This window comes from Mandrillus leucophaeus, unplaced genomic scaffold (assembly GCF_000951045.1).
Source record: "Mandrillus leucophaeus isolate KB7577 unplaced genomic scaffold, Mleu.le_1.0 Scaffold121, whole genome shotgun sequence".
Lineage (NCBI taxonomy): Eukaryota > Metazoa > Chordata > Mammalia > Primates > Cercopithecidae > Mandrillus > Mandrillus leucophaeus.
The window spans coordinates 6,156,944-6,171,767 of record NW_012100432.1 but is presented as its reverse complement, the minus strand read 5'-3'; the positions used below and the strand labels follow the sequence as shown (position 1 = coordinate 6,171,767).

Genomic DNA, 14,824 nt, shown 5'->3' with positions numbered 1-14,824 from the left:
GCCAAGGAGATCGGTGCCAGGGGCCAGGCAGGTGCTGTCTCCACAGATCAGCATCTCAGCAGAGAGAAGCAGGAAGGTGAGTACCACCGGGGACTGTCCGTTTCGGGGTCCACCTCGCTTCGTCCTGGCGGCCCACTCGGCCTGCGCCTCGGCTGCGCTCACAGGTGCGTGTCCTCCTCGAACACGTCCGAGTCCTCGGGGTCCCGCTTGCCCCCCATGAGCGCCCCCCAGCTTCCCGGGCCGTTGAGGGCCCCGCCGCCGTTCAGGCTGGGGTGCTTCTCCTGCATCTCCGACTGGCTGTCGCTGGCCACGTCCAGCGTGGGGTTGTCGTGGCAGCCGTTCTCCACGAAGCGCAGCTCCTCGCCGTGCGACTGCGGCGGGGTGGGGAGAGGCCGTGGGCGAGCGAGCCGGCCCCCAGACGGCTCCAGGCCTGCGGCCGTCTGTGCAACCCTACCCAGAGGGTCCCCGCGGCAGCCTCCACAGGTGCCAGATCCTTCTTTTCTGTTGCTGCAGCTCAACTCCTTTCTCAAAATAAATCTAATCGTTGGCACTACAGAGCCCCGTGGTCTCCCTGACGTCATCGATACCCCAACAGCCCCCTAAGAAGACTCTACTTGCGAGGTGGGCAGGCGGCATCACTAGGGCACTGCTCTCTTCCTCCTGGGGAGGCCTCCAGGCTGCTGGAGCCTCTCCTTGACCTTTGGGCATCACCAATGCAGGGCCTGTCTCTGGTGAGGTATCCAGGTGCTCAGGCCCTGCAGTGCCTGCCCTGGAAAGGGGCTGGTGGTGCCAGGGAGGGGCCCCCTGGTGGGGCTAGCAGCCCCCTCACTCCCTGCACCTCCAGCACCTGTCCTGGGGCTAGTGCCCTGCAGAGCAGGCAGCAGTGCTAGGCTGACCAGCTGCTTCACCCAAGGGACCCTGTGCTCCCAGGAGAGTCACTGCCTCCCCTTGCAGATGAGGACACCTATCGATGGGCACTCTCCACTGGCCCCAAGCCCCACCTGTCCCCACACTCACCACGTGCTTGAGCTTGGGCAGGCGGCGCTGCCAGCAGTTGTAGAGCAGGCCAAGCGCAATGATGATGATGCAGATGGCCCCAATGACCACCAGCACCACGAAGAGCGTGCCGTAGTCGCTGCGCACTTGGCTGGCCCGTGCCTGGCAGCTGCTGGTTGTGGAATAGTTCTGGATGCCAATCTGGGGGTAGAAGGGGCCAGGTTCTTCAGCTGAGGTCCTGGGGTGCCATGGCTTCTCTGGGGTGGTTGCATTGGGCTCAGGGGTGGGGATGGGGGAGCAGGCTTAGAAGGTGCTGGCACTCCCGATTCCTGAAGTTCCCTGGGGCCTGGGCTTGCCTTTACCCCATGCTCATCCTGTTCGTCTCAGCACAGCTATAGGCCTCTCCACCCCATGCCCATGTTCCCAGCCTCCTTCACATCCCACCACAGCTTCTGCCCCAACTGCTGAGTGTGACCTCACTGTGGCCGTAGCCCCCCAGTGAGAGTGGACCCATGCTGCTGGACACCATCCAACTAGAGAGATCCCCCACACCTATCCCTAACCAGTTAGAGAGACAAGAAGATGTGAGCCCCTCCCACATTTTCCACCATACAACCGCCTCCACCTCGGTGGGGAGGGGTGGGATAGTCACCTTCCCGATGCCAGGGCCAGTGCAGGGAGGGATACCGAGGGCATGCAGGCCACATGCGTGGCCACCCTAGCTACCCAGCTTCCTCCCTTCCCGCGGCGTGTTCACTGCTGGCATGTAGCTGCCTGCACCCCTCCACGCTGCAGGTTGTCATGGTCAGTCCTGCCTTCTCTGGCCAAGGAGATCGGTGCCAGGGGCCAGGCAGGTGCTGTCTCCACAGATCAGCATCTCAGCAGAGAGAAGCAGGAAGGTGAGTACCACCAGGGACTCCTCAGGTGAGGGGTCAGGGCATTTCCCAGTGCTGAGGCCTAGATTGCACCAGGCCCCCCTTTCTGAGGCCACGTTGCAGCTCTTCCCTAGTTTCTGTGAACCATCTGTATCTCCAGTACTTTTCTCAATTTTTTGTTATCAAGGGTCAGTTTTTCTTGCTAGATTCACCTGAGTATATTTCCAAAGACCCAGCATGACTTTTGGCTAAGTCAGTCTGAATTAAGTGACCAGTAAGGCCAGAATACTCAGGGGCAGCGAAAAGCAGGGTGAGGACTGTATAAAAGGTCAAGGTTAGCTCACACTTCCACCAGCAGCCCCACTGTTCATGGACCCACGATTCCAGAACTGGGAAGGGCCTCAGTGGCCCTCCAGGCAGTAGAGCAGTGTGGTGAAAGGCCCAGGCTCCGGAATCAGGCTTCCTGCAAAGCCTGGCTCTACTGCTTACCGGAGGTGCCATCTCAGGCAGGTCACCTAACCTCTCCCGCTTCGGCTCTCATCTTCCATGGGGACGCCATTGGTACTCAACAGTGCCCCACTTAACTCTCACAACCCCAAGGGGTGGTGGCGAGGACTGAGGGAGAGAGCCTTGCACGGTGTGGTGCTCAGTGGGCATTCGACATGCTCACCAGAAAAGCACCACCACCAGGGCCTCCGCTCCCCTGGCACGCAAGGATGAGGAGGTGGCCACTCATCTCTCCTGCCAAAAGTGGCAGCACCTTCGGGAGTGGAGAGGGCTGATGACAGGGCACTGGACTCTACAGTGAGCAATGGCAGTTTTGCTGGAGATGGTGGCTGTCCTGAAGAAGAGAGATGAGGAACGGAAGGACCCCACAGGCAAGGTGGTGTGAGGAGCAGGAGGACTGGGGACCCTGCCATCCCATCCAAGCTTGTGTGGCAGCTGGGTAGGAGAGGTTGGCCGGGTTGGGCCAGGCAGCCAGCAGACTGCACTGGATGGGGGCACCTCCCAAGATGGCAGGGCTGCCTCCTGGCCCCCAGGTGCCGCATCTCACCGCAGCAGGAGCGCAGAGCCTGGCTGTGCAAGCACCAGCAGACTCACATATTCACGCCAAGTCACATGTCCAGGTCTCCCAGGCTTGCTCTTTTGGTTTCTGGAACCCGTAACACTGTCCCCTCCCACCAGGCTGCATGGCGTCTCTGCCACTGTCCACCCAGTTAACTGTCCCAGTTAACCCTCATTGCCCCCCAGACCCTTCCTCTCTGGGCCCTCTCCTGTCAGCCTCTTAGCACAGCCCCCCGCACCCCCATGGCCCCTTTCTGCCCCTGGCCATTGCCTGCATTGCACCATTGGTTGGCAGCATGCACGTGCACCGTCTTTCCCACAAAACCATGTCTAAGGAAGGCCTGAAGCAAGGGACCCGCTCAGAGCACGCTCTGTCTTATGCTCCTTTGAACCTCACGATGTGGGCAGCCTCCTGGGACTTTGAGGAACAGAGACAGGAGGGAGCATATTAGAAGCTAACAGGTCCAGGTCCCTGTACTCTTACCTCCTCCAGGCTCCTGCGGATGTCACCCAGCATGGAAAGGACATCTTGAGTGGGCACCACCCCTGGGGGGTAAGAAACACCACTATCAGTGCAGCCATGGCTGAGGTGCCCCTCCAAGGGCTCTGGCCCCGCACTCCAATGGCTGGCCTGAGCCTCTGCCTCCCCTCCTGGCTCAAATTGCACACAGATCCTCAAGGCACACGCCTCCCCCTAGGAGAGGGCTCCTAGACATGCTTTTCACTGCATCGATTTGTTAGAACATCGATTTGTATAATACCAGACAGCCACTTGCGAAGCCCACACACTGCCTTCTGAACACACCCCTTCTCCCCTGCCACACCAGGTACAGTGTCCATTCATCTCCCACCTGTGCTGGACCACACCTCTTCCCCTGCCTCCTGTTCCCATCCTTCATTCTCACACCCCCTTCCTTGTCCCCAGAACCCAAGCTGGTGGGTACACCTTGACCCCTAAACTAAGTAGCTCAAACTACTGTCCTGGAGTTCCAAGTTTCAAAGCCCTTATGCGTGTACTTTTTTCCCATGGCCCTCAGGGGCCGCCTACCTCCCACTGCCCTCCTGGGCCCTCCCATCACCTGCCCTCACTCACCCTGCTCGCCCACCAGTGTCATGAGAAGGTGCTGCTCCTTCTCGCTGGGCTTGCTCAGAGAAATGTGCCAGGCCCCGTGGTGGCCGCTGCCATGGCGGGGCAGCACCTCTTCCACCAGGGCCAGGAGCTGCGGCCCCCGGTGCTGCCGGAACACCTCCTACAAGGGCAGAAAGAGCCCCCCGGGTTCAGTGAAGGAGAGGGGCTCTACTAAGCCCTCTGCCTCTAGGCCCAGCCCCGTACTCACCCTCAACCCTCTGGCTGTTCCCAGAGAGGCAGCTCTGGTCAGCTCTGGAGACCCTTTGAGAGCTGCAAGCTGGGGAATGTGGGAACCCCAAGATGTACACCCATTTGTTCACTTACACCAGGTGCTCCTTCCTGCCCTGGCTTCTAGCCATGAGAAAGTCAAGGGGCCCGTCCCAGAGACAGATGCAGTTGAGTGGTGCGGGGACACACACACACACACGCCATGTACAGTGACAAACCCAGAAACTATGTACACAGAGTGGTAAGGCCTATGGGAGAACTGCTCCCTGTGCCTAGTGCTCAAGCGTGTGGTGCTGGGGATGAACACGCGGGAGGGTGGGAGTGGTGATGGACAAAGAGGTGTGCACCATATAACTACCAAAAATCGGGGAGGGGCCAGAAGTGGCAGAACCTGGCTCTCCTCTCGCCTGTCATCACAGAGATGCAGCCCCAAGCTGGTGAGTGGGGAAAGCCATCTGTGTGCTCTTGTGTAGGCGGTGGAGGCCAAAAGAGCAAACACAGAGATAGGAACTGGAGTCCCTGGAGCTGGGCTGGGACAGAGGGAGGGGCATGAGGAGACCTTTTCTCATCGCTTGTATTGAGGTTTTCTTGACCATGTATATATATATATGTAATTCCACAATTTAAAACAAAAACAAGAGCCTGGCCTTAAACAGAAACTCAGCAAGTGGCAGGAGCCCAGGCTGGGGTACAGGCCAGAACCCTGCCTCCTGCTTCACGTCCTGCCGTTTGTCCCTGCCCAGCCCCATCTAGGAAGATACCCTCCTTTGGCCCTGTGGCTACTCCTCACTCTGGCTCCTCCCCAGCAGCCTTTTCCCTCCTGAACATGCACAGTCGCACATTCCCTGCTCCTAGCCTCCACAGCCTGCTGCAGATACCTCTCTCCCAGGTGCTCAGCTCTTTCACAGTGCCCTGCTATGCAGCTGAGAGCCAGTGCCACTGGGAGGCACAGGCATCTCACTAGGCCAGCCCTGCAGGATCCCCTGCCACTCCAAATCTCCCTTCTGTTAGAGCCCAGGCTAATGAGCTGTTCCCTAGTTGTCATGCCAACCTAAAGTCTACCAGGGGGATTGAAGTGCTGGGCCTCTGTTCTTTGTTACCATGGCAAATGCCAGGCTCAGGCTCAAGCCTTGGCACTCACTGGTCTAACAGCCAGCCAACTGAGTTCTAAATGTGGGAGAAGATGGGTACCTGGAGATGGCCACAGAGCAGCTAGGAAAGCCCTAGTTCTGTGATGGTTCTTACCTTCTTCACTGATTGAGTATCGGGGGAGAAGCATGCCCACCTCTGCCGGAGCAAGGGTACGTGCACCATGACCCACAGACCCCCGGTTACAAGCACTCTCCTGCCACATGAAGTGCCTGCTCTCTGTGCTGCAGCTCTGTGATCTGCTGTGTTTGCACACCCCACATTTTCCTGGGTACATATGTCAGCCTGGCTTAAGCCCAGAGATCCACAACATCAGTGTGGGAGGATCTGATGACTGCAGATGTCATACCACTTACTATGTAGACAGGAAAACTGAATGTCCACGGCAAGGGGGAAAAGCCCTGACTTTGGAATCAAATAAATCTGGGCTCTGGCCAGTGCAGTGGCTCATGTAATCCCAACATCTGGGAGGCCAAGGGAGGTGGATCACTTGAGCCCAGGAGTTCCAACTCCTGCACAGACAACACGGCAAACCCTGTCTCTACAAAAAATGCAAAAAAATTAACCAAGTGTGGTGGTGCACATCTGTGGTCCCAGCTACTTGGGAGGCTGAGGTGGGAGGATCACTTGAGCCTGGGAAGTTGAGGCTGCAGTAAGCTGACATTGTGCCACTGTACTCCAGCCTGGGTGATAAAAATAAATACATTGGTTCAAATCCTGTTTCTGCCATTTGTCAGCTCTCTGTGATGTGAGCAAAAAAAAAAAAAAAAAAAAAAAAAAAAGTACCTCTCTGAGCCTCAAAGGCTCAGATCCTTGCATCTCTACAGTAAGGATTTCTTTTGCCTTCTAGAACTCAAAAACACCACCTCTGGATTTACTACTTTATCTTTCTGCCTCCTCTCATAGGTTTCCTTACTAGACTTCTTTCCAGTTTCTTCTGTGTTACCTGTGACATCTAGGTAAAATAGAAGCCACTGAGTTTGCATCACTTTCTCTAGATCTTGAGGGCCGAACTCCTGGAACTCCTGTAGTTCTAATGTGTAAAACTTTCCCCAAGAGACTGCCAGCACTTTTCTCCCTGTCTTTTTCTGAATATGTACTCTCTGTATAGCCCATCGTTTTTAATGCACATTTATTCCTATCATTTTTCAAACAAGTCAAGGTCATTAAATGCAAAGAAAGGCCGAGGAACTATTCTAGATTAAAGGAGACTAAAGAGACAAGACAATTAATGCAATGCATGACCATGGATTCTATCCCGGACTGGGAGGGAAAAAATATAAAGGACATTATTGGAAACATGGTGAAACAGAAATAAGGTAGGTGATCAGATAATAGTTTTGTAGCAGTGCTAACTCCTGATTTTGACCATTGCATTGTGGTTATCTAAAATATTCTTGTTCTGAGGAAATACAAACTAATGTATTTGGGGGTAGGGACAAAAGGAAATAATGTCTTCAACTTTTTCTCAAATGGTTTGAAAAAATTCTAACAAGTGATGAATCTGGCAAAGAAACTAACAAATATGTTGATAAAATATAGTAAGCATTGACTGTTAATAATAATGACTAATGCTCAACATCACCAATCATCAGGGAAAATGCAAATCAAAACCACAATGAGATACCATTTAGGTTGGTGCAAAGGTAATTGCGGGTTTTGTCATTACTTTCAATGGCAAAAAGAGCAATTACTTTTGCACCAACCAAATACCTCATTTCCCTCAGGATGGCCACTGTTTAAAACAACAGAAAAGGGCTGAGCACGGTGGCTCACGCCTGTAATCCCAGCACTTTGGGAGGCTGAGGCGGGAGGATCACAAGGTCAGGAGACTGAGACCATCCTGGCTAACACGGTGAAACCCCATCTCTACTAAAACTACAAAAAAATTAGCTGGGCGAGGTGGCGGGCGCCTGTAGTCCCAGCTACTCAGGAGGCTGAGGCAGGAGAATGGCGTGAACCCAGGAGGTGGAGGTTGCAGTAAGCCGAGATCGCACCACTGCACTCCAGACTGGGCGACAGAGCAAGACTCCGTCTCAAAACAAAACAAAACAAACAAAAAAAACAGAAAAGAACAAGTGTTTATGAGGATGTGGAAACACTGGAACCCTAGTGCTGGTGAAAATGTAAAATGGTATAGTCATAGCGAAAAGCAGTATGGAGATTCCTCAAAAAAATTAAAAATAGAATTACCACATGATCCACCAACCCCACTTCTGAGTATATACACAAAAGAATTAAAAACAGAGTCTTGAGGAGATATTTGCACAGCACATTCCCAGCAGCACTATTCACAACAGCCAAAAGAGGGAAGCAACTCAAGTGTCCGTGGACAGCTGTGTGGATAAATAACGTGGCATATACATACAATGGAATATTTTTCAGCCTTAAGAAGAAAATTCTGCCACATGCTACCAAATGGATGTACCCTGAGGACATTATGCTGAGTGAAATGAGCCAGATGTAAAATGACAAATGCTGTCTGATTCCACTTCTATTAGGTATCCAGAGTAGTCCCATTCATAGAAACCAAAAGGAGAATGGTGGGTGCCGGGGCTGGGGAACAGATAGTCATTTAATGGGTACAGAGTTTCAGCTTTGAAAATGAAAAAGTTCTGGGGCTCGGTTCCACAACAATGTACATATACTTAACACAACTGAACTTATACTTACAAAGGGTGAAATGGGAAATTTTATGTTTTTTACTACAATAAAAAAAAAATCTACCATAAAAAATAATGACTGAGTGGAGGTCACATAATAGAATAACACAGAAGACAAAAACAGGGAAAACAGAATAAAAGCATCTTAATATCTATGTACTGATTGGAAAAAAGATATGAACTTTAGGCTATATTGTTCAAATACGCACAATATGCCCAAGGGTCCCAAGTACCCATACTGTGGTCTTTATGTACGTACCATTTCCCAATGAAGGGAATGAGAGGGCTCCATGTCTGGGGAGGAAGATGAGCCTGGAATGTCTTATTATTCCAGAAAGCAAGGAGGCAATCAGACACTTAATAGATTGGTCAAAAGGACTCAGAGGTCAACTCAAAGAGGCTTTCCCTGACCAAAGATGAGGTATTGAGCATCAGTAAAAATAATAACTGCAATGGATGAAAACACACATCACTTAGGTGAAGATCCATCAGTATAGTCATGGTGGGGGAAACCAACCTTGCTGGGGACTTTTGGATTAAATGCATGTATGTCCCTTCAGTCTTGCCCAGGCCCACTAACAAGAGTAAAGAATTTAAGGCCTAAAACCACAGAGACAAAGTAAAACAGAAGAGGAGACAAGAGCAACAAAATCTAGACACTGGAAGCAGATGGGTGAGTTAGAATTTCCTAATTTAGCAAACTCTAAAGAGCCAAACCCTAAGCCAAAATGAGGAAAGCTGAGAAGCAGTCAGATGCATACTGATTGACACTCCCCAGATGCCCTGGAATAGGGGCCCTGGTTACCTTTGGAAGAGGGGATGAAAATGCTACTAAAAATATAAGCTGGTCAAAAGTTTGCTTAAGAAACGGCTGGGTCCCTAGTTCTTCCTGCAGTGCTGCACAGCCAAGAAATGTCCCTTCTCCCTGGCAGAAGACTGGAAGTTTATTCTTTAAAAAGGATAAAACAGAGGGTCTCTGACCTAGAGAGCATCAGACGCAAGTGTGTGTTTTGGGGAGGGAAAAGGTCACGCTGCAAACAGGAAGAGACAGTACATGAATATTGACCTTTATGGATACATATTTATAATACTGAAACACCCAGCCCTCTCTCTCCACCCTGGCTCCCGGAACACTGACAACCAACTTGTTATACTTCCAACAGAACAGAAGTTGCCTTTTCAAAGACTCTAATCACCTCAGGAGGAAGGCCCTAACAATGCTGCCATTACAAATTTCTAAGTGATACGGCCTAGCCAGACCACTCTCATGAGAAGCCGTAGCTGACAAACCCTAGCACCATGCTCAAAGCTTCCAGCCAGTTTTTTGATAGAGAAAGCTGTGAACAAACTTCACCAGACATGTGTGGAGAGCATGTATATATATGAAAAGGCTGAGACCCAAAACGGAGAAAAGCAACCTATACAGGGAGAAAACAACTCTAAAAAAGACAGAAAGGTTTCAATATCACTGGAGAAATAAGATAGTGCACACATGAACAAAGTATTCGTTTAAATTAAAAAGAGAGGGAGGCAAGAACCAAAGAGCCTTCGGAAATTTTAAAATATGAAAGCTCTCTGCGTGTAATGTTGGTGGCTGCTGGTATATCCCTGGGCCACCAACTGAAGAACTAAGCCTCCTCCCGCGCACTGCTTGTCCCCGCAGCCTTGGGACCCCCCACCCTGCCCACTGCCTGCAGCCTTTCCCTGCGGTTCGGAGCCTGGCTGGGCACTCACACAGTCTATGTTCTCTGTCATGTTCAGAATGATGTAGTTTTTCCCAGCCAGATTGCTCCAGTCCTTGCAGATCACCTGTGTGAGGAGACAGAAAGCAGGGCGACAGTTACGAAGGCAGAGGAAAGGCACGGGGGAAAGAACCCCGGTCGGAGGCCCTCTGGGAAGCTGGAAGGTGGAGGCCAGCAGAGGCGCATTACAGCGAGGGGCTGCTGACAGCCTCTGTGAGGCACCATGCCGAGGAGTACAAACTCGAATGTCTTTGGGGACCAAGCAGGGAATGTGTTGAGTGAGAGCAGGAGGCCAGGCATTATTCCCAGGAAAAAGGGGGCTATATCAAAGGGGCCAGGCTGCAGAGAGCTTGCCCCACATGCTGGCTTTCAAGGGCAAGTTTATCGTTAATATTCTGGGGCTCCTTTCCTTTCCTTGCGGTGTCAGTGGGTGTGAACACTGACTTGTGCCTGCTGTGCACATGGGTGTCGGTGGGGAGAAGGAGGGTGGTGAGATGGGATGGGGAAAGCACAGGTCAGCCACTAGCTCTAGCTGCTGGTAGAATCAGTGCAGAAGTCTAAGGGTGGGCTGGCGCAGTAGCTAATGTCTGTAATCCCCGCACTTTGGGAGGCCAAAGCGGGTGGATCACTTGAAGTCAGGAGTTCCCGACCAGCCTAGCCAACATGGTGAAACCTCGCCTCCACTAAAAATACAAAAATTAGCCAGGCATGGTGGCACACGCCTGTAATCCCAGCTACTCAAGAGGCTGAGTTACGAGAATTGCTTGAACCTGGGAGGTGGAGGATGCAGTGAACCGAGATCGTGGCCACTGCACTCCAGCCTGGGCGACAGAGTGAGACTCCATCTTGGAAAAAAAAACAAAAGAAGTCTAAGGGTGGTAGTGGTAACACCTGAACAAATGAAACCCAGGCCAGGCCACCAAGCTTCTCCGAAGGCCTTTGCAGAGAAGTGTGGGGAGAACACCCATTGTTGGCCCTGAGGTTTGCATCCCCACAAGTTCCATGGGGATCTACATGCCATGGAAAGGGCCTCCCTCCTCAACCTGGCAGATCCTGCCCCCATGCCACACCAGCCCTGGGGATGGCCAGGCTCCGTGAAGAAGGTGCGGGGTGGTGGCCCGCATGCCCCTCACTTTACCTGCGTAGAATCCCAGGGTATTCTGGATTGAGCTTCAGCTGCCTGCCCTTCTAGGAGCTGCTGGTTGAGATCTTCTTGCCCCAAGGTAGCAGAGGAAGGTGTCAGTTTCACATCTCCAGGGGCCAGTGGGAAAGAGGCTGAGGTTCTAGAGCCAAGGGGATCTTCATCTGGGTGCTCGGCCCCACCGGGAGCTGTGGTTTGAGGGAATGAAGGCAAGGCCGGCACCTCCTCCTGCTGGCCAGACAAACCAGCTGCTCCCACAGTGACTTCCTCGCTTGCTTCCTGAGGAGCCTCGAACTCTACCCCAAGCCCTGCAGCTGGCAGCACTGTGGCCTCCGCCTCCTGGCTGGTGGAGTCCTGGTCCCCCAGAGTCACTGTAGTTGGGGTGACTGAAGGCAGCAGCAAGCTGGGCCCCATGCTGCTCTCCACCTCCACACCTGATGAGGCCTGGTCCCCAGAGTCTTCATGCTTGCTTTTGGTGACCCCTGGGGTCTGGCTGCTGCTGGTGAGAGAAAAGTCACGGACCTGAGGCTTGGCTTCTTCTTGGGATCCATTCACAGGGAGCAGCTCCTCCTCTTCTTCCTCTTCTTGTTTCTCTACCTCTTCCTTCTCCCTCTCCTCCTCTTCCTCTTCCTCTTCTTCCTCTTCTTCCTCCTCTCCGGGAGGCATATGCCAGGGAGGCTCAACCAGATTCATCTTGGGCAAGGGAGAGGGGAGGTTTGGCAGCTCTTGAGCCTGGCTGGTGTCTTCAATGGAACCTGCCTTCTCAGTTAAGTCAGGAAAAACATAATCTAAGGACAGAGATGAAAAGTTCATTCACTTGTTTCATCATTTATTGCTTTACTCAATATTTACTGGGCAGATGGCATAAAAGAACCACAATACACTGACGGGGCAGAAGTCATCAGGTCATGACCAAGAGGTGAGGCCAGGGGAGCAGACTGTGGAGGGACACAGGGACAAGGCTAGTCACTGTTTCCTTTATCATGATAAAATAATACAAATTTATCACCAAAACTCAATGAACACAGGAATGTAGAAAGTTTTGTATATTGCATTCCTCCAAAAGAGCCATGAGTAGTTTGAGGTATATATTCTCCACTGTGTTTGTAATGTGCTCGCTTGTCCTCATCCAGGGATTTCACCAAGAAGATCCCACAACAACCCACTAGGAAATGTCCCCCTACTCCTTTTCTAGTGAGTTGTTATGAGAGTCTTCTTGGTGGAGTTCCCGAAGGAGGTCTGACAGCCCTCTCATCACAGAAGTGAGACCCCTTGATTATGACCATTGTTCCTAAACTGTGCTCTTTTTCTATAATTTAGGCCCAGACAGGAAATGAAAAAGATGTAGGGAGAGCCAGAGAGAGGCCAGGGGCTGAGCCCAGAGGTTTCCAGGGCCTCCCAGAATGTTCAGGGTCACTGTTGGCAGTGGGAGAGGGGATTTTATTCTCCCTGCCATTCTTGGGAATTACATTTTGAAGCAGAGAAGTTAGGAGACTTCCTGGAGATCAGATTGTTTTCTGGCTTTTCAATGAACCCTAGGCCTCTTCCGAATAACTATGTATGAAAGTTACAGAACAAGTTTTTTGGAAATTCATTCAAAATATCAGAAGCTATATCTAGGAAGCAACTTTTATTGGCTGCCATTTTGTTTCAAAATAATAAATATTGTAGTTTTAAAATACTCTTTAGAAAGGGAGTGGTGGGAACACTTTAAGATAGTGAACTAAGGGTATTCATTTACTGCCTCCTCCAAAATTTTTATCAAACGACAAAAGAAAAATTTTAACAGTCAAAATGAAGGTAAAAACATTTCAGAGAAATTTCTGGGAACATGGAAAGCATTTGAGATTATAGGAACAGATAACCCCTCAGCCAAAGTAAACATAGGAAAAAACAGCAGGGGAGGGCAGGCTTTCTTACCCAGAGTTAGGAAGAGGCACAACTGTGGGAGCAAGGATGCAGAACACAGGAAATTCAGAGAACAGAAGGTAATTTCAAAAAATCTAATTAGTATCCTCAGAAAGATTCAAAACTATTGCATCCCTAAAATAAGAGGCCACTAAGAAAATCAAGTAATCTTTAAAAAAGAAAAATTTCTTGGATATTGAAAGTTGATTGTTGAAATTTAAAAATTCAGCAGATTGAAAATTCAAATTTTTAATGGCTGGAAAAAAAAAAAAGTCAAGGAAAAGCCTCTAGGGCAAAAGGGAAAAGACAATAGAGAAGAGTTAAAAGATATAGACAACCAATGTAGGAGATCCAATACCTAGCTAATATGATTTCCAGAAAGACAGAAGCAATAAAATGGAGAATAATGGAGAGAAACAAAGAAAAAAAATTTCCAGAGCTGGCAACATGAATCTTCGCATTGAAAGGCTATATCATCAGGGTGAATGATAAAAGGCTCACACCTAGCCTCATCCTCATGTCATTTTAGAATTCTAAGGAGCAAGAGAAAATCTTAACAGCTCTCAGAGAAAGAACAGGTTATCTGTAAAGGAATAAGAAACAGATTATCAAATTATCATGAAGCTTCTAATTAATATTAGTAGCCAAGAGGAAGAATTTTAAAATGCATTGAAAAATCTGAGGGATGTTTATTTTGAACCTGAATTTTTTTTTTTTTTTTTTTTTTTGAGACGGAGTCTCGCTCTGGCACCCAGGCTGGAGTGCAGTGGCCGGATCTCAGCTCACTGCAAGCTCCGCCTCCCGGGTTCACGCCATTCTCCTGCCTCAGCCTCCCGAGTAGCTGGGACTACAGGCGCCCGTCACCACGCCCGGCTAGTTTTTTGTATTTTTTTTTTTTCAGTAGAGACGGGGTTTCACCGTGTTAGCCAGGATGGTGTCGATCTCCTGACCTCGTGATCCGCCTGTCTCGGCCTCCCAAAGTGCTGGGATTACAGGCTTGAGCCACCGCGCCCAGCCTGAACCTGAAATTTTATACCCAACTAAACAACTACTCAAGTGTGATTGCAAAATAAAGACATTCTCATACATGCAAAGATTTAAAAGTGTTATTATCCACAGATTCCAAGAGATCTAAGTAAGTTCTCTAAGAAACCCAAAAAAGAAGACATGGGAAATCAAGAAACATGAGAGGAATGTAATGAAAATATATCTCAGGATGGAAACTGTGCAGTAAGTCTGGAAAGCAATTGGTTCAAATTAGAACACAGAGAGAGAGCTCTGAGAAGGATTACTTCAAAAAGAAAAACTGATTCCCTGTCATAAAAAGTATGACTTAGAAGCTGAACAATCCTAGTGACAACTGAAAGCTCACTATAGTATTTACATCAACAATTAGAATATTCTATCCAGTCTATTTCTGTTAATTAGACTTTTTGAGTAGCAGATCCTCCCCCTCTTCCACCTGATGTCATGCTCTGTAGTGAGGTCACTACAGATAAATAAATAAATAAGAAAGAAAGAACAACCAAGGTTCCCAAGATATTTTAAGAAAGCCAGCCTGATGAAGAAGCATGAGGGTGAGACCGTAAAGCAACTGACCTCTAGGAAGAGTCAGTCTAGTTAACAAAAGAGAATTCAGAAAAGTTTCTTGTTAATATCTTCAGAAAGATTCAGGAGGAAACCACACCCATAAAACAAGTATATAGAAGAATAAAAATATTTTGCTTCAATGTAAGAACTTTATAATAGCCAGATCTATTCAAAATTAAAATATAATGCATGAAAACATAACTGAAATGGGTTGGATGATTACTTGATAGGAATACTGGGTAACAGAATAGGAGTCAGATGGGCGCCTAGGAAATACAACATAAATCCCTTACAAACATATTTCATTATTGGAAGATTAATCTGACAGCAATTTACAA

General features: G+C 49.8%; 1 protein-coding gene across 1 annotated transcript in view; it reads right to left on the bottom strand.

The window, feature by feature from the left end:
• Nucleotides 1-87: 87 nt before the first annotated feature.
• The window catches only part of PODXL2 (podocalyxin-like 2), a 35,979-nt gene continuing 21,242 nt past the window's right edge, over nucleotides 88-14,824 (bottom strand). Inside the window, exons 3-8 of the mRNA XM_011971311.1 lie at nucleotides 10,986-11,776; nucleotides 9,840-9,914; nucleotides 4,030-4,186; nucleotides 3,421-3,482; nucleotides 1,018-1,197; nucleotides 88-371 (exon numbers count right to left, since the gene is read on the bottom strand). Of these exons, the coding sequence (XP_011826701.1) occupies nucleotides 159-371; nucleotides 1,018-1,197; nucleotides 3,421-3,482; nucleotides 4,030-4,186; nucleotides 9,840-9,914; nucleotides 10,986-11,776 (1,478 nt within the window). The 3' untranslated portion in view covers nucleotides 88-158. The remainder of the gene's footprint in view (nucleotides 372-1,017; nucleotides 1,198-3,420; nucleotides 3,483-4,029; nucleotides 4,187-9,839; nucleotides 9,915-10,985; nucleotides 11,777-14,824) is intronic.